The sequence below is a fragment of the Herpailurus yagouaroundi genome, unplaced genomic scaffold, assembly GCF_014898765.1.
Source record: "Herpailurus yagouaroundi ecotype Mexico unplaced genomic scaffold, PumYag 100, whole genome shotgun sequence".
In the NCBI taxonomy this organism is placed as follows: domain Eukaryota; kingdom Metazoa; phylum Chordata; class Mammalia; order Carnivora; family Felidae; genus Herpailurus; species Herpailurus yagouaroundi.
In genome coordinates this window covers 54,009,312-54,029,516 of record NW_024412391.1, presented here as the reverse complement: position 1 = coordinate 54,029,516, position 20,205 = coordinate 54,009,312, and the positions used below count along the sequence as shown (strand labels likewise).

At 35.5% G+C, this 20,205-nt stretch overlaps 1 protein-coding gene across 3 annotated transcripts in view; it reads right to left on the bottom strand.

The window, feature by feature from the left end:
- The window catches only part of CRPPA (CDP-L-ribitol pyrophosphorylase A), a 345,176-nt gene that overhangs the window by 117,672 nt on the left and 207,299 nt on the right, over positions 1–20,205 (bottom strand). For all 3 annotated transcript variants that reach the window (XM_040472524.1, XM_040472525.1, XM_040472523.1), the window contains exon 9: positions 16,826–16,957. In XM_040472524.1, the coding sequence (XP_040328458.1) occupies positions 16,826–16,957 (132 nt within the window). The remainder of the gene's footprint in view (positions 1–16,825; positions 16,958–20,205) is intronic.

The following is a 20,205-nucleotide window of genomic DNA, read 5'->3' as shown; positions in this document are numbered from 1 at the left end:
GATCTACCCTGATAATGTAATTGTCTCCCAAAGACCTCAATGCCTAATACCATCACATGGGGGGTTGTATTTCAACATAGGAATGTGGGGGAAACACACTCAGTCCATAACGTTAACAGCTATGTAATTTGGGTCTGTCCAGCAACTATTCCCCATGCTGTTGACAATGGCTCCAGAATTTTCTTTTGTGAATGTATCCAGTCCTTACAGTCATCCATGTTGTTTGGATAAGCTGACCTGGCTTCAGAGATGGGCATATTAACTAAGCCTGTTAAGAGAATGAACATCCACATGGGCCACAGTAATTCAATCAGAAAATAAACAAGCTTACTGAAAGCAAGAACCAAAAGTTGTGGCAAAAATATTGGGATAAAGACAATCTTTTCCATGGAATTTGCTACACTAAAAAAATAGATAAACTTATAACAGTTGATGGTTATGGTTGATATTACTTAAAAATTACATGAGACACCTGTCAAGCTAATATCAAAAACACAAGAAATGACATGTCGTCAAGGATGTAGAGAAAAAGGAACACTCTTGCACTGCTGGTGGGAATGCAAACTGGTGCAGCCACTGTGGAAAGCAGTATGGAGGTTCACCAAAAGGTTAAAAATAGAAATATCCCACAACCCCGCAATTGCACAAGTAGTATTCACTCAAAAAAATAAAAAAAAAAAAACACTAATTCAGAGGGATATATGTACCCCTGTTTATTGCAGCATTATTTACAATAGCCAAATTATGGAAGCAGCCCAATGTCTATTGATAGATGAATGGATAAAGAAGATGTGGTGAGCATGGGCGCATGCGTAGACACACACACACACACACACACACACACACACACACACTCACACACAGGAATATTACATGAGCCATAAAAAGAATGAAATCTTGCCATCTGCAACAACATGGATAGACCTAGAGAGTATAATGTTAAGTGAAATAAGTCAGTCAGATAAAGACAAATACTGTAAGATTTCACTAATATGTGGAAGAAACAAATGACCAAAAGAAAAAGAGAAAGAAACCAAGAAAGATACTTTAAAAAAATTTTTTTTTAAGTTTATCTATTTTGAGAGAGACAGAGACAGTGCTAGTAGGGGAGGGACAGAGACAGAGGGAGAGAAAGAATCCCAGTCTCTGCACTGCCAGGGCAGAACCTGATGCAGGGCTTGAACCCACAAAACCATTAGATCACAACCTGAGCGGAAACCAAGGGTTGGTCAATTAACTGACTGAGGCAACCATACACCCTACAGACTTTTAACTATAAAGAACAAATTGAAGGGAGGTTGGGGGAGCAGAGGAGCAGAGATAGGTGAAATACGTGATGGAGATTAAAGAGTACACTTACCATGATGAGCACTAGATAATAGATCTAATTGTTGAGTCACTTATTATAAACATGAAATTCATGTAACACTATGTTAAGTATGCTAGAATTATTTTTTAATTACATGAGAATAAAGAATGAAGTTATTGGGTGTAGGCAGGGGTGGAAGAGAGACAACAGAGAAAAAGCGGTCATCTCCCTTTGAGTATCTGGGTCTAATAAACCCTAAAGTTATGAATCTTGGATTGGCCAGTTACATTAAATCAATATATATTTTGTTTCTGATATTCACAATTAAAATTTTCCAAATGATAAACCAAGTAGTTCATCAATTAATTCAACAGGCTTAAAACTCCTTTCTGCTGTGATTTTCCCCAAGTCAATTTCCTTGAAACTGACAAACATGCTACATTTTCTTTAAGTTTTGAAATAATGATAAAATTTTGTTCAGGATGTATAATACTGAAATCTGTACATTAACAAAGCTAGCAGCTTCACATCCATTTATTAAGATAATGTTCCAGATATAAAAAAATATGTATCATTTGTCAAAATTTCAAGGTAACTGGTGGAACATTTAAAGATGAAATTTAAATTCACATTTCTATTGTATAACAAACTGTGGCAAGTGTACGTTTATTTTATAGCTCATTAAAAATTATCAGCCTGTTTACCGAAGTGATAATTCTGCAAATTGCTAACAGTCTACACTTGTGTTTTCAAATAAAAATTTTAAGGAACTTGGTATTTTGACTAAAAACCCTTGTTTCCCATCTAAAACATCTTAAGCATCTGAAAAATTCATGACATTTGAAATGAGTCAAAGGTGAGCCTGAATAAATATCCAAATGATACAAACACCAATTAAAATTCTGATTGAGAAGGCTTTAAGTTAGGAGTGATTTAGCCAGCATATCTAAGCCCAACTTTGGATGCTTGAGGAGATAATTATAGAATTATTCTAAAATTTCATTTAAATTTAGCACTTAAATGTCATGGTAAGAAAAATTCCCCTTCCTTTATAATCCTTGTTAAAGTAAGGAAACTACAGAATAAGCAAATTTAGTTCTTAAACTTTTCTAAGACTTTACAAAAAGCATAACTTGTTAACCTTTTGGGATTTTTACTCATTATTTTCCTTTATTGTACATTTTAGTCAGGAAATTTACTATTCTCCAATGCCTAGATGATATCACGGTCTACTATTTCGTCTTAGCACATATGCTTTCTTACTAAATAAAGCCCCAAAAATATGAGAGCTGAAAAGATGTGTAATTCCAAGTGCAATATACAGGGTTTTAGAAGGTAGAGGTTTCCAGAGAGCTAGCCAGGCTGACAGAAGGCAAAACAGCTATTTCCCCATCACTGATTTTCATGAATTCATCACAAGGGTCATAAGGCTCTTGCTTAACTAGTCTCTTGGAAGTAGCTACCTTTGGAAATAATTAAGCTCTGAAAAGCAAATGTTATGCATTTTTAACGCCCACTTAACCTGCTATAGTTCCTTCATTGAAACCACTCCCTGAGGGCAAGGGTCTCAGCCAAGGTTTGACTTTCTCAGTGTCCCCTACAAAGGGACTTACACATATTTAAAAACACAACTTGTCCTTCTTTTCAAGGTCTTAAAACAATCTGCATGGGGCGCCTGGGTGGCTCAGGTGGTTAAGCATCAAACTTCAGCTCAGCTCAGGTCAGGATCTCACAGTTTGTGAGTTTGAGCCCCATGTTGGACTCTGTGCTGACACTTAAAGCCTGGAGCCTGCTTCTGATTCTGTGTCTCCCTCTCTCTCTGCCCCTCCCCTGTTTACACTCTGTTTCTCTCTCTCAAAAATAAATAAACATTTTTTTAAAAAAATCTGCAAAAATTTGAGGAATGGTAGGAAGCATTCAGTTGTGATTTACTTGACTTAGGAGAGTGTATTTATGAAGAAAATCCACGTTCTTGTTATGTTGCTGGCAAAGACTGGTAATCTTTACGAGTAAAGAAAACACAAAACAGGAGGCCCAACTTTATAAAATACGAGTAGAGGCTTCTTAAAACTTATATTGGCCATATCTTTGTTGAATATCATTAAGACTCTTCCCAGTTGTGTTTCTTCTTGAATGCTTGTGCTTCTTGATCAGCACATTTTGGGAAAATTATATTTAACATCCAAACCAAAAAAATTAAACGTAGGGAACACGCTCATTCTCCATGAACCAGAACTGGTAATTTACTAGCTAGATTTTTCATAATTTCTAATGTATGTTTTTATACTATTCTCAAAAAGATCAGAAAAATACTAGGTCTACATCAATGCTGAGTTTACATTATTTTGAGAGAGAGAGAGAGAGAGAAAGAGAGAGAGAGAGAGAAAACGCACATAACCAGGGCAGGGGCTGAGAGAGAGGGAGAGAGAGAATCCACGCTGTGGAGCCCAATTTGGGGCTCGAATTCATGAATAATGAGATCATAACCTGAGACAAAACCATGAGTCCAGTTCCTTAACCAGGTGGGCAACCAAGAGCCCCTTGACTTTCTTAATATAAGAGAAAAAGAAACCGACCACCCTCCCTGAAGAGCATAAATCCTTTAATTGCAACAAAACATTTAAAAATATCAGGACAGAAATGTAATCAAGAGATAAGAGGAATAAGATGGTGATTAAGATGGTGATGAAGATGGCACATTTGATACCCGTTTCAGTGTGTTATTAATCCTTTTTAAAATTCAAAACTAAACACATCATGTCACAATCAGACCTATGTCCAGTAGGCAAACAAGAAATGACCTGGATTCTCACTGCAAAGCATTAAAAGCATTTAATGCAGAAGCATTAAAAAAACATAAATGCATACATTCCTATTATATGTAGCTTGTTATTTAATAGTATAATATATCTTTTCACAAACACAGATCTTCACTCGAGCATCAAAATGTTTTTTTGTTTTGTTTTGTTTTCTATCTTTATAGTAAGAAGAGAGCACAAAGTCGGCTCCCACTTGCAAGCCTGATATAAGAAGACCACACCAGTAGGTGGCACAGATTTGTTTCATGGTCCTTATTGTAATACACTTCACATTGCTCCAATTTCAGCTTGCAAGGTATGTAAAAACAAAAACAAAAACAAAAAAAACCCCTACATTTTCTTTGAATAATTTTAACGGAAAATGTTTTTGTGGTAAACAAAAGTAAAACGTGTCCTACTAATAATAATTAACTTCCTTTTCTCCTGAATGATCTTTGCAAAAAAAAAAAAAAAAATTGCTCATGTAGCAGATCCGTGGCCTAGTTAAAAAAGGTATTTTGATTTAGACCTTTTAAAGGCCATAAATACACAATGAGAATCATTTTTAAAAAGATAATACGGTAAAAATGCAATTAAACTATGTAATTTTAGTTGAAAAGGTGGTAAATTATCTGTGGTATTCTTTGAACACTATTTCATTACAAATTTTCCTAATACAGGTTTTCAGCATGATATTGTGATGAGAAACAAAACATAAATAATGACAGAAGGGTAATACTCATCATGCATAGTGTTTGTAAAATATGTTTTTCTTTCCATTAAAATTCAGATTCTACAACTGTAGATATGTTTGCTACCAACTCATTTCCTAATAGCGTTAGTATATAAATGCCATTATGCATTCAGTTAGAGGAAGCTGAAGGTTAATTAAAATACATTGCCTTAGCAGTTGTCAAAGGTGAGTAATGAGATAGAAGGAAAACTAATAAACCTACCATTTTCTATACACGAATCTATTTGCCAAACATTACTCATATCTCCCTGATTCTCAGTGGAGAAGGTACCTCTGTATTTCCATTACGATCATAATCAGAAATGGTGATAGAATTTTCAGAGACAATAAAGACATATTCTAATTTTACAAAACTACCCTTCTTCCTAAATAGTGACTGGGATAGAAAGTAAGGGATTCATACCTGGTTAGATATCTCATTTCTGGAAAAGAGTCCTCACATAGTCTCTGGTCTTACAAATATTACTCTTAATCTCAAGGACATGAAATATCTAATAGTCAATAGGACCCAAATATTTCAAAGTATTCAGAGATGCCGTCATTGGCTTAGAATGTCAAATCTTAAAATAATTATCTTGACTTCACATTTCTCTTAATTTCATTTCCCACTCTACTTGATGTCTTCAAGTCCTCTAGCATGCACGTGAAGTTCTCCACTTGATTCAGTTAAATGTTGCAATTTTAGAGTTCTTTGTACAGCTGCTTCTGAAGTTTGGATAATTAGTCTTCCATAGAATGAAAATAAACAGAAAAAGGTATCTCCTTCCAATGTTATTTAAGGAAAATCCACATTAAACTCAGAGTATATATACAACACACTTTATTTCAAAGGGCTGACATAATGCCATATACATTAGAAAACTCTCAATTTTCCAGGAACTAATTATTTAGTTTACTCTTTCACCCTATTTGCCATGTCTATTTTTTTTTTCTATTTCATGAGTCAAAATATCAAACTCATGGCAACTAAAATTAAATCCTATTTTTGACTTTGCTTTGATATTAGTATTATAGCAGTTTTGCTGCGGGGAAGGTTTATAGAAAATCATGACTCCTGATAAAGTTTCTCAATATTTTCTGTAAGTCTACAAAGCTGTCTTCCCTGAAAATTACCAATACAATGTCAGATTCATTGGATTCCTTTTATTCCTAGTCATTTAGACTTCCTACGATACCTATCTTTTCCGGAAACTCTTCTCCAAGCCTCTACGACAAAACACTTCTGGGTTATATACTCTTAATGTAATAGGTCCCAACTTATTGAATACTACCACTTTATAGCTATTATTTTGTAATTCAAGGTTCACTCACTAGAACTCAAATAAGATAGCCTATCTACAAACATATGTTTATCTTTTTGATGTATGGATATTTGATACGGACTTGATATGAATTTGACCTAAATCAAGCTCTTGAAAAAAAAAATTATATAGATTACATCAAGGTAAGTTGCTATTTCTTTGCTCTTCATCTCTCTGCTACGACATCTTCAGCTGTTATTATTCTATTCACATATCAAAAAAAAATTTGTATGATATGTACATGCATATATATTACTTATTATATATATACAACCTAGGTTTTTCATTAAAACATTTCTAGCCCTATTTAAGGGTACCAACCCCTTACTCTGCATGGGGCAGGTATCAAGAAATATTTAACCTTAATATTTGCACTCAGGTATTATTGTGGAAGACAGTGTCTGATATGACTCCTAATCATCACCACCTCCAACTACATATGCCCTTGTGTAATCATCTCCCCAGAGGGTGCATAGAGCCTAGTAATTTACTTCTGATGGACAGAACACAAGAAAGATGATGGGATGTCACTTGGTGATTATGTTCTAGAAGACTGACTTTTTTCTTGGTCCTCTCTCTTGCATGGTCTAACACCGTGAGATACTCTATGAACAGGCCCCAACCACAAGCTTGTAAAGATCTGAGGCCTCAGTGCAAAAGGGCCCAGAAGAACCAAATCCTTCCAATAGCCAGATAAGTGAGCTAGGAAGCAGATCACTACCAGTGGAGCCTTGAGATGACTTGAGTCTTGAGAAAGGCCCAGAACAGCTGAACCCACAGAGACTGTGAGATTATAAACATTTTTTTAAGCCACTAAGTTTGTGAGTAATTTGTTATGCAGTAATAGCTAACTAATACATTATTCGAAAACATAAGTGCATTAGTTTTCCAAGGCCATTTTCATTCATAATGTTGCTTCATTTATTCCAAAAAATTAAGTCGAGATCTGTAGAAGTTTGTACCTAATACACCATTTCATTTACGTATATCTAAATGTAATAGCTTATTGCCACTCTAATGAGGCTAAGTAAGCTATCCAAACTCCCTAAAAAGTGTTTTGTTTTTTAATCTCACACAATTTGGAAGATACATTATGTTTTATGATCTTCCTATTTTCCCAAAGAATGACTAAGTTTAAACATTAAAAGCCAAAACAATATTGGAAGTGAAAAATATTTAGTCTCATAAACATTCCCACATCAAAACAGTCTGATTACTCTGAACAGGGTATTATGGGTTTCTGTAAACAGATTTGGTACAGCATGTTTGGTGTGCATGCCACATGATTCAGTGCCATGGAAAGAATTGTGTGCTAAGTAAATAATTCCCAGTTAAACTACAAGTAATTGCTTGCTGCGGGAAGTGGAGTTTTAAGTCTAACCTCCTCCAAGATTATCATTAAAAATCAGTGTTCTGCTATTTGATAGCATATACCTATTCTCTAAATGATCATACTTAAAGGATGACTCATGTTAGAGGACAGAGAGCAAACGGGATGCAGTTAAGAGGGAAAGACTGGTATCAACTCCAGCTTACAAATTCAGGTCTTTTGGCACAAAAGTATGCTACAGCAGTTTGACCTGTTCATACAGTTCTCAGTGTTTCATTATGAATTTACCCGGAGTAAATGACAAAGAGATCCATCAACAAGAATGACTACTGAATGTCCTTTACCGTACATACAAGACTTTGAAAACCCAGGCAGTACAAAAGGACAATAGTATTTAACTCATCGAGTAGAGAGATCTGGCTTACACTTTGTGACAGAAAATCAATTTACACAGCTTTATTTAAGTTAATGTTGTTGCTAAAACACTTCATTTCACCATTCCATATCTTATTGTGGAGGTTTATAGAAAAATCTCTAATCTTTTACAAATAATTTTTTTTAAAAAACCACAGAATTAGAAACCTGCTTTGGTAAATTTCTTCATTTTTTATATGCTTTCCAGAGCTGTAGTTGAAGAACGAGTGACACTGACGAGCAGTGAGAAAGTAACTAAGCTCATCACGTTACCTTCTGACCTCTCCAAGACTTGGATTTTCTATTTCTGCCAATTGGTGCAGTCCTTCCCAATGGCCTCACCTTGTGAAAAATACTCAAAAAGCCAAACTTTGTTTCCAAAGACCTATTTCCCACTTCATCAAACCCAGTGGAATGACAGCTCTGAGAAGAAAGGAGACAGAGGAAAATGCATAGACTAAAATGGTACACAGTCCCTGCCATGCTAACTTGTTTACTATTTTAACATTTCACTGATGGATGCTAATTTGTTTCCTGTCACAGACTGGATGTGTGTGTCTCCTGTCAAAATTCCTGTTGAAATTCTAACTCCCAGAATGTGTTAGTATTAAAAAGTGAAGGCTTTGGTTGGTGATTAAGTCATGAGAGTGAAATCCTCATGAACAGATTAGTGCTATCATTAAAACAGACCCCAGAGAGGCCTCCCCCTCTCCCTGACATGTGAGGACGCTATGAGAAAATGGTGGCCTGCAACAGGGAACAGGGTCTTCACCAGAACTTGACCAAGCAAGCACTGGGATCTTAGAATTTCAACCTCCAGAAATATGAGAAATAAATTTCTGTTGTTTATAAGTTACCCAATCAACGGTATTGTTTTTTTTTTTTAATTTAATTTTATTTTTTCAACGTTTTTAATTTATTTTTGGGACAGAGAGAAACAGAGCATGAACAGGGGAGGGGCAGAGAGAGAGGGAGACACAGCATCAGAAACAGGCTCCAGGCTCCGAGCCATCAGCCCAGAGCCCGACGCGGGGCTCGAACTCACGGACCGCAAGATCGTGACCTGGCTGAAGTCGGACGCTTAACCGACTTCGCCACCCAGGCGCCCCAACAACGGTATTGTTTTAGCAGAATAGACTCGGACATTCTCCTCATTGACTTTTACTTTATTGACGTAAAAAAAAAAAAACAAAAAAAAAAAAACAGTTCCCTCTCTCAATTATAATGAAATATATCAACTACAACAAATAATTTCTCAAGAAAATAAATGAAATAATATTATGGGTAAAGTTTATGTTCACATAAGAAGAGGGAAGAATATCTAGGCTCAGGTTCAGAATTTCCCTGTCAGAGTGAATAACGGTTGATGGGGTCATGTGACATTGGGGTCATGTCATACTGTCATGTGCCCACCTCCTGTGTCTCCATCTTCTCATCCAGTGGAGGCTTCAAGAATTTCTGATTCTGCATTTTACAAATGAAGAGACCTACACAAATTATATCACTTGCTCAAGCTCATATAGCTAGTTGTTTCAATTAGATGGGATGATGCTAATTCAGACCAAGAAATAATCAGTTAAATAATAGTTTTGGAAAAATCTTTAGCCATAAGCCTGTGTGCTTCTATTTCTAAATCCTTGAGCATGTAAAATGTATAGATTAAATAAAAAAACTGGTACAGGACTTTATAAATTTTACAGAGTTTACAGATTCTATTGTCATAAAAATTCAGGTGTAAAATATTATTTAAAAAAATGTGTAAATTGTGACATTAAAATACCACATGGAGGCCTGGATTCAGGTAAATGACAAGCCCTTGACAGTCAATATAACATGTTAAAGGTACTGTGATTTCAACCTAGGACAAAATTCTTTCACCTAGGTTGATGGGGCTTACACTGCCAAGTGGTTCAACCAATACCTTCTCCAACCATACCCCAGTTTTCGTTAATATGCTAGAGAGACTACAGAGGAAAAAAAAAAAACTACATTTCTTCAGATTCTGTTTTATCAAAATTCTATGGATTCTGCTATGCACATACAGGAGACTTAGAAGGTAGCAGTGAGCAGGTTGGCTTGGTTCCAGAAACAGGGAAAGTAGGTCTAAGGCAAAGACTTTGAATTTTCTGTATGATCTGTGGTACAGTTTCTACCTGTAGTTTCCTAGCATCGTATGTACCCAGAGTCAGTGATGGAAGGCACTTTTACTAGCACAGTCACAGAGGAGCTGAGCATTTCTGCCCCCTGCACTGTTCTTGACTAGGTGGTATCCAATCTTGGCTTCATGACCCTTCAGAAATTCTTTAAGATACAAAATGTACTAAAATAAAACTTTCTTTTACACAACCACTGATACATTTTGTTTACAACTAAGAACCTTAACCAGATAGTTTATGAGTGTTTAGAATGTTTGCTCTTAATGAACAAGAAGAGATGATCTCAGAGTTAGCGGAGAAACTTTTTCAAATGGTCATTCTTCATTCCCTTACTCAAGTTCATCTCCACATTCCATCATGTCATCTGGTATCCCAGAACCTCCACAGAGGTGACAGTCATAAATAACCTAAAGAGGGTCAACAGTTCATTCCAGTATGTCAATATACTGAAGAACCACTCACCTAAGTCAATCATCCAAATCTGGTTCACATTACACTTTCATCAGGGCTTGAGCTTGTGAAATATATAGAGCCCCAGGTATATGCCTGATCGACTGAAATAGATTCCCTAAGGTACAAGCTAGAAATATATATTTATTAAATTCGTCAGGTGAATATAATACTGCCAGCTAAGGACTTTTACAAGAACCAGGATTTAGAAGCCACTGACACAGAAAATCATTCATCAGCTGGGCCTAATGTAACTTCATCAAAACAACAACTTAAACTTATTTCTTCCTCCCAGAATACCAGTAGAACACTCAAACAAGAGAAAAGTGTACAAATGTTAGGTCTGGACTTGAGAAAAATACCTACTAAGATTTTTCATGCTATCTTTGTGAAGAAGAGGGATAAAGCTGAATGCAAAAAGCAGTGGGCACATTATTCAATGGTGCACTGTCTATACAATGACATCAAAAAAGATACTTATCAATGGAATAATATCTTTTGAACCTAGAAGCCCCATCTGTGAAATGGTGAGTATGGTTTAACTTGTATTACAGTAACAACAAAGTTTCTTTTTCATGCTACAACTCTACTGTCAACTTGCTGGAGGCTCTAAGTCACAGCATTTTCATTACCGAAAGAATGCCCACTGTTTGGAACATTTCTAGTGGTACTGGGTACATAAAACATATATCAAGTTTTATATTCAACAAATGGATAACTGTTTTTCTATTCTCAACACTTCTGATACCAAATGTTCATTATTTTATTTTTCCCACACTAAACAATTCTGACACTAACTACCCAGAATGAGCACAGACCATAAAGATTAATGGTTCAGTCCCACAAGACTACCTTCTGGTTCAGATGGCAATCCAAGTCAGGGTGATCTGTACTCCTTACCAACAGGCTATATATAGATCAGGGGTTCCCATAACAACCCCACCCCAACCCTTGTGTTTGATAATTTGCTAGAATTGGCTCACAGAACTCAGGAAAACAGTTTACATATTATCACCAGTTAATTACAAGAAACATTTTTTAAAAATATACTTGCAAATGTTTGCCTTGAAAATCAGAGTTGTGACATGAAAAAAATATTTTAGACTTCAACAAAGACTGAAAGCTCTGAACTACGGTCTTGAACAGTTCATGCCAGAAATACTAAGTGTCTATAACTTCACTATTTTATCATCACATACAGATTTGAAATAATTAGCACAGGTTCCCAAAATACATAATTTATATCATGGAACTCATGACAACTTGCATCATAAACTTAGAATAATAAGATGAAGAGTAATAGTTTACATATAAATTTAAAAGAATACTTAAAAGGGGGATTAAGATCCTTTATGTAGATTAAGCTATAAAACCTGGTTTTAATTATTCACAGTTATGCTTGTAAGGTTATTTTAGAAAGAGGAATAGGACTTGATTTAAATTCATCCAACAAATTTTAAGGGCTAACTTTATGCTATGTTTCTAGCCTAGAACATAAATTTCAAATCTTTCCTTATTTATTTACAACTTGAGGAACTGAGCACTCGATGATAAAGTCAGAAAACTTAATACATAAATGGTCAAGCCAGCCACTTGATCCATAAGTCTAAGTTGAAGGTATCTACAAAGAATCTATTTTCTTTTTTCCTTTTTTAAAAATTTTAATTAAATCCAAGTTAGTTAACATATGGTGTAAAAATGGTTTCAGGAGTAGAATTTAGGGCTTCATCACTTACATACAACACTCAGTGTTCATCCTAAGAGGTACCCTCTTTAATGACCATCACCCATTTAGCTCATTCCCCCACCAACCTCCTCTCCAGAAACCCTTAGTTTGTTTTCTGTATTTAAGAGTCTCTTGGGGCACCTGGATGGCTCAGCCAGTTAAGTGTCCAATTTTGGCTCAGGTCACAAACTCGTGCTGAGTTCAAACCCAGCGTTGGGCTCTGTGCTAACAGCTCCGAGCCTGGAGCCTGCTTCAGATTCTGTGTCTCCCTCTTTCTCTGCCTCTCCCCCGCTCAGACTCAGTCTCAATCTCTCCCTATCAAAAATAAACATTAAAAAAAAAAAAACTTGAAAAAAACTTTAAATAAATTAAAAAAAGAGTCTCTTATGGTTTGCCTCTCTGTTTATCTTATTTTTCCTTCCCTTCCCCTATGTTCACCTGTTTTATTTCTAAATTCCACATATGAATGAAATCATAAGGTATTTATTTTAAAGGACTAATTTTTTGAAGCTAGCAGAATATTTTAAAGTCAATTTTGGAAAAAGTTAATTTATTCTTTACTACATTGATATAGCTAAGGAACATATTCAGTAATTTATCAAATGTTATCTCTATGATCAGAAAAATATGCAAAGTTATGAAGTATATCTAGAGTTAGCAAAGCATTTGTTAACATTTCTTATATCAATAAAAAATATGGATAAATTGAGTTGAGTTGAAACATTATATAATTAGATGGCACTTGTGAGTAAGTGAATTATCAAGGAATTATCAGTAACTGATCATGGATAACATTGTAGAACATTTATACTCAAGAAGGAATCAATCCTTAACCTTTTCCAAATCAGTTTCTTCCCTAAAGATGCACAGAGACTGCAAATGTCTAATTATGAAGAAACTATGGCTAATTGATCATAGGTTATATTACAGATCCAAAAAGATAAACGATTGAAATACAATTAACAAGTTTAAATTCACCAAACACAGAAAGCCCTATATATTTATGGGGAACTCTATACAAACACAAATAGAGGCTTTACAGCATCGTATGTTTAAAAAGAAAAAAAAAGCTTGCATAATTCTATTTAATTATAATTATCATGTATGTCAACACTGTGAAGGAGCAGCCAAGCAGTCCAGACCATGCACATAACCAGAGGTACTATATACATAACAATGCAGGTCTTCTTAAAGCTAGAAAGACCACACGTACAAGCACAGATACTGAAGCCAATCCATTTTATCTTCCAAGGAGGAATTACCAGTAAACTGAAAGCCTACCCAAACAAACTCTTAATGTTATGGCTTATGAAAAATGGTTAAAAATCTTTCTATATTTCACTGATCTAGGTTTCACAGATCGGAGACTGAAAAGGACACATAATAACAATCTATGAAACACCCTAATGCTTATCATAGAGATGGATTTGTTTAGGGAACAAAGTTCAATGTATGAACACTACAAAAAGCTATGTCTCCCGGCACCACGGAAAGTACAAACCAACACTCTTCTCACTAAACAATGACAGAAGTTCCACCTTACGAAACTTGGTATTCTTAGTGTTGATATAATACTTGCCAAGTAGGCACTCAAAATTAAAGATACTGATTTAACTAAGTGGAAAAATTAGTACTGAATTAAAAAGTCAAAGTTTAAAAAAAAAAAAAAGTAAAAAGACTGTCCAGAGGTACTGCTTTCTTTACACGTGGACTATTTATGAGCGCTATTCCCTAAGTTTCATTTAGAGAATAGCCTCATGAGTTGTCTATGTTTCATCAGGTATAGTAGAAAATGGAAAACAGCATCCAGTTTGTCCCCAATTTGGAGATATAAAATGTTCATTAGTATATTAAGCATTTGTGAAAAGCCCTTCATAGAAGACATCTGTTTAACTCTATTCACTGATGTCTCCCCAATTTTTTAACCATAGCCCTTTTTAATGGGGTATCTGATGAACATTCCAGGGTCCTTTGGTAAATGCTCTTTAAGGTAGAATTATGCACTGGACATGTGTTGAGCTAACAGCCAACTGGCACCTGTGTCTTTAAGGACAAAATTAAACACTGTATTTTAAATGTCCTCACATATTTGAAACATCTTTACTATTCTATTTTTAGGAAAACAAAAGCAACATCTACTTAAGCTATCTTTGCTTCCTAAAAAGATGAGAGACATATCTTGAAGGCTTTGCAAGGTCATCTTTTCCCCACTCCTGATAGCTAAGTAGATAGCTCGATTGAAAGGTCCAAATTTGCTCAAAATAATAATGGTCAGATACAAAGTTGTAGGCCGGAAAGGTGGCTCCTTTTCAACAAGGCCACTTTTCCGACCAGGAAGCCTTCCCAGGTACAGAGTCACATAGATATGCAACTGCATTCCACTAATGTGTAGAGCATGCCAGTTGGGAGGAAATGAAGCATTTTATTGTGAATATCAACTCTACAAGGGTTACCAGGTTTAGTAAATAACAACACAAGATGCCTAGTTACATTTGAATTTCAGGCGGGATAACAAAGAATTTTAGTGTTAAGTACGCTTCATGCAATAATTTGACATACGGAAAATTAGTGTTTATCTGAAATTTAAATTTCACTAGGCAGGCTATAGTTCATTCAGACCATACTGTCCACTGGCATGTCAACTACAATGCATACAGACTTTTTGTGCTTAGCCTAAATCATAGAAAAACAGAGTCCCAGAGAGTGTGTGTGCTCTACCAGTTCTCAGCTTTTGAGATTTTTTTCAAAGAACTATATTTTATATCTGGATAGTATAGCGTTACTACTGTGTATCCATGACTCCTTTGCATGGCCCAAGAGAAAGAACTGATCATTCCTACCACAATAATCTGGAGTACAACCAAAGACACTCTGGTGAAGAGGAAATATTCTTGAACAAAGATACAGACCCAAGTTTTTATTCTTATTCTGCCAGTTATGCGCTGTCCCGCAAGTGTGTATCTTTAGTCCTTGGCTGTTCTGACTTGAACAGCCCTTATAACACTAACATATTGCACTTACGTGATCCTAAGTAAATTCAGCTTTGCCTCGTACTTGATGATCAACTGGAAGTAATGCTTACATATTTTAGAAGCAGAGAAAACCATCTCAAAGGAAACCAAGGAACTGGCTAAACGATGGTCCTTATATTTAATTAAAATACATTGTTTCAAAATAAATATTGTTACCTTCAGGCTAACAAGGTACCTTAAAAATCTCACAAACAATAACTGTTATTCATCAACTATATAACTCTAAATGTCTGTCATTCCTTACATAGTCAATACCAAATCACTTTTATTCTACACCATTAAAAACCCCATGGACTATTTCACTTTCTTGATTCCTGTGGGGTACGTGTAACAAACTACAAAGCATTCTTGCATTTCAGAGAAAGCAATCTATGCACAAAGGGCAAATCCATCTTCCCTAACAGATTCTCCAAAGAGTCTGATTTAAATAGCATTTCTCTGCACTCAGAATCTATAATGCTAATTCATTTTGCCTTCAGCTTACCTAACTTTCTGTTTTGAATACAGGGACAGTAAGAATTTTTCCCTGATTAAATACCATGCCCTCTTATAATATGAATGCCAGGCACTGCTTTCAAGTAATTAAAAACCTGATCACCAACATTTTTAGCACAACATAAAAGAAACAAGCCATTTCAAACTATACAAATGGCTGAGTTGTGAACTCAGTTAAATACAAAAGTCTATTTCAATTTGAATTTCAAATTTTGAATTCCAAATTTGGGGCATATTTAATTTATTGTTTAGGGGTGCCTGGGTGGCTCAGTTGGTTAATCGTCTCACTTCGGCCCAGGTCACCATCTCACAGTCCGTAAGTTTGAGCCCCACGTCAGGGTCTGTGCTGACAGCTTAGAGCCTGGAGCCTGCTTCAGATTCTGTGTCTCCCTTTCTCTCTCTGCCCTCCCCAGCTCATGCTTGCACTCTGTCTCTGTCAAAAATAAATAAACTTAAAAAAATTTTTTTAATTAAAAAAAATAATTTATTGTTTATTTGAAATTCAAATGCATTCAGATATTCTGTATTTTTTATTTGCTAAATTTGGACAATCCATGAGGGCCACCTTGTGTAAGATATTCACCAATTTCACTTTTTCTGTTAATCAAAACATTTTTTTTTAATTTTGGGGCGCCTGGGTGGCTCGGTTGGTTAAGCGTCCGACTTCAGCTCAGGTCATGATCTCACCGTCTGTGAGTTCAAGCCCCGTGTTGGGATCTGTGCTGACAGCTCAGAGCCTAGAGCCTGTTTTGGATTCTGTGTCTCACTCTCTCTCTGCCCCTCCCCTGTTCACGCTCTGTCTCTCTCTGTCTCAAAAATAAATAAACGTTAAAAAAATTTTTTTAAATAAATAAATAAATAAATAAATAAATAAATAAATAAATAAATTTTTCCGTTAGAGTCAAGAGAGGTTCCACCTACTACAGAACATGAATAGATGGGTAACTTTCCAGCCACAATTCTTCTCATCATTATTGTATCTTTGCTTTTAACAACTCACGTTCTCACCCTTACAACTGTAGTGTACAGAACATAAATCTGAGACAAAAATTTTACCTACCTGTGGATAATATATAAGAAGACCACATAATAAAATATTTCTTTTTTTCACTTCCTTTGCATATTCCCTAATCTGTATTAGGTTTTCCATTTTCTGATCAAAAGGTACTGATTTATAATCAAGAAAATACACCTGCAAAATAATACAAAAGGTCACATTAGAATATAATCCTTTCTCTTTGCTTTGAAAAATATAATATTAAAAAAGCTCAAAATACAAACATAATATTATAATATTTAAAAGTTTGTGTTAATTTCTAGATAAGCATATCAAGCCATAAATGCTCAGTAAGATTACTGTATCCTTTACAAATACAAAGAAAATAAACAGTCACTGAGAACACGATGTTGAAAAATATAAAATGCCAATATTCTATTTCCACTTGTGTCAGAGTCAAATGTATAAAAAAACATGATTTCCACCATTCACCTAGCTTAATTTATAAATTGCAACTAGGCTAGGTAGAAATATGATAAATTAAGCAATTACTAATATTAATAAAATTAAAGGAAGTGCTCTATTACATTCATAGTTTTTTAGAATCCCTTTCAAACTGATAATTCAAATTCTAATAAATCATCTATGTCTTAGAGTAAATCCAGAATTATATTTTTTGCAGTGTTAAATAATATTTTTCATGAAATTATTCCAATGACTATTTTTTAAGCATTATTTTTCATTTAAATTTTAAGGAGCTCAGGATAAGATTTCCTCCTTTCTTCAAATTTGAAGTTTTAGGGTAATGTTTGTCTTTTGTGGGACATAAACTATCTAAATCACAATAATATCAAAATAAAATGCAAATGCAAACACATAATAAACATTAAGAAATATTTGTATTTTTTTCACAGTATCAAGAATTGTAACTCTTAAAATTTACAATTTGTTCAATTACACGTATTTATTATCTAGAAACATTTTAAAATCTACCCCACTCAAAAACTCTTATACTAATCTCTTCCCTTCCTCATTCTTTGATATAGAAATACACTCTATAGAAAATACACAATAAAATTTTATTATGTTCTTTAAGTAACACAAGGGACTGAGTTTTCACCCAACAGATTGCATTTTGCTTGTCCAGGGAAAAGTACTTTTAAAATATCAATTTTAAAAGAGAATTATGTTAGGACATTTATGTATATTAATTCAGTAGGTAAGGTAAGTGAAATAAGCCATACAGAGAAAGACAGATACCATATGTGTCCACTCTTATGTGGATCCTGAGAAACTTAACAGGAACCCATGGGGGAGGGGAAGAAACAAAAAGAGGTTAGAGTGGGAGAGAGCCAAAGCATAAGAGATTCTTAAATAAAACTGAGAACAAACTGAGGGCTGATGGGGGGTGGGAGGGAGGGGAGGGTGGGTGATGGGTATTGAGGAGGGCACCTGTTGGGATGAGCACTGAGTGTTGTATGGAAACCAATTTGACAATAAATTTCATATATTTAAAAAAAAAAAGACATACATATGTCGCTGCTTCTTCCTAAAATCTAAAGTGACAATAAAGGCTTTTTTCCTTAAAAATGCTCTACTATTAAGAAACAAAAAGAGGGGCGCCTGGGTGGCTTGGTCGGTTGAGCGTCCGACTTTGGCTCAGATCATGATCTCACAGCCCGTGAGTTCGAGCCCCGCGTCGGGCTCTGTGCTGACCGCTCAGAGCCTGCAGCCTGTTTCAGATTCTGTGTCTCCCTCTCTCTTGGCCCCTCCCCTGTTCATGCTCTGTCTCTCTGTGTCTCAAAAATAAATAAACGTTGAAAAAAAATTAAAAAAAAAAAGAAACAAAAATAATAGAAAAAGAAGAAAAAGCAAAAACAAAACAAAACAAAAAACAATGAAGATGAAAAGCAGGAAGAAAAGGGTCTCAGGCCTTACTATACGCTGAATAGCTGAAGAAAAGACAATGTTACCCTGTGATCTTGAGCTTACCCTCCCCTACAGTGATTCCCTGAAAACTTATAAAGATGAAATTTCAGATTTTTTTTTTTTTTTACCAGGCAACATTGCTTATAGCAAATATAATTTGAGACTGGTGAACTACAGCCAGGCTGGAATAAGTGTTAATGAACAATAAATGCTAGACCTTTCCTTCAGTGAAATTTAACTTGAAACTAGGTGTTGCCCTAGCTGAAACCTAGGAAGCTAACATCAGTTGTTACTAAAGATACTAGTTCCTATTTATAGTTTGAGACTTTTAGAAGGATAGCTCACCCACCACCTTCTCTGACCTCCTTCCCTCACCCTTTAGAAGCCAAGGTAGGGGAGAAAAAGGGGGGGGGCGGGGGAAGGTAGTCCTTATAACTAATATGACATTGTGAGCTCAAGAGCTAAAGCGGAAGAGACATGACCATCACCGTCTTTTTTCCTGTCCTGTAGTCTTTTACAATGTTGCACAAACTAGTGCCACAGGCATCTTCTAGTCTTCTGAGTTTATGATATCTATCTGAAGCTAAAATTACTGGTTGTGGACTTGCCAAAAAAAAAAATGCAGGGTAATTCCCCAAACTCAAAAGGCATTTATGAAATTGCAGTCATATTATGAATCTAAAGCTAGGAGACTGGCCAAGGCCAAGGCTAAGACTCTCTCCTGGGCTCAGACTGCCAGATCATTACATAGCCCCACACCATCTGGAATGACGAACAATGCTGCTGTTTGGGGTCACAAGCCTCATAGTACTATTTAACTCTTTTAACTGTGTAATTATTCTTACTATTCAGATACCATGAAATACTAGCAACGACCTTACCCAACAAACTTTATGTCAATGAAATGTCCTTGAGTTATGCAATGCACAACCCAGGAAACCTTACTGTTAGCCTAGATAGTGAATGAGGCAGACAGACACTTCTCATTTAATATAAGTCTTCCTAACAAATTTTCAGTTCTGAAAAATCTTGAATTAACTAAGGGGGCCAGGGGGCGGGGGAAGTACAGAAAGGGTTTCTGGAAAAAATAGCACAAGGAGCAGAAAAGACAAGACCATTCTACTTCATAATTACAGCCTCCATAGAGATTTTAAAATGCATAGAAATTAAAGAGCGGAAATGCTGGGAATGCACTAATTGGAGAAGGAATGATAGATACAACTGGGAAAGGAGCTCTGCACTGCAAAGCTGTCATTGAACTTGGCCCAGGAGGAAGTGCACCTGCCCGTGGAACCTCCATGTGAAGTCAGAGCCGGGAGTGGGTGTTCATTTTTCAATTTTCCTAAAAGAGTATCCTAAAAGAGAGCCTAAGGGTAATAACTTTGGGAGCTTAAAAGCTGTGGAACTAAACTGTAGACAAGAATAAATTATACTGAAATGAAAAGGTTCAATAGGTAAAGTGTGCTGAATGTGTGTTTTGTTTTAAACCAAGGACAGAAATTAGAGACCTTACA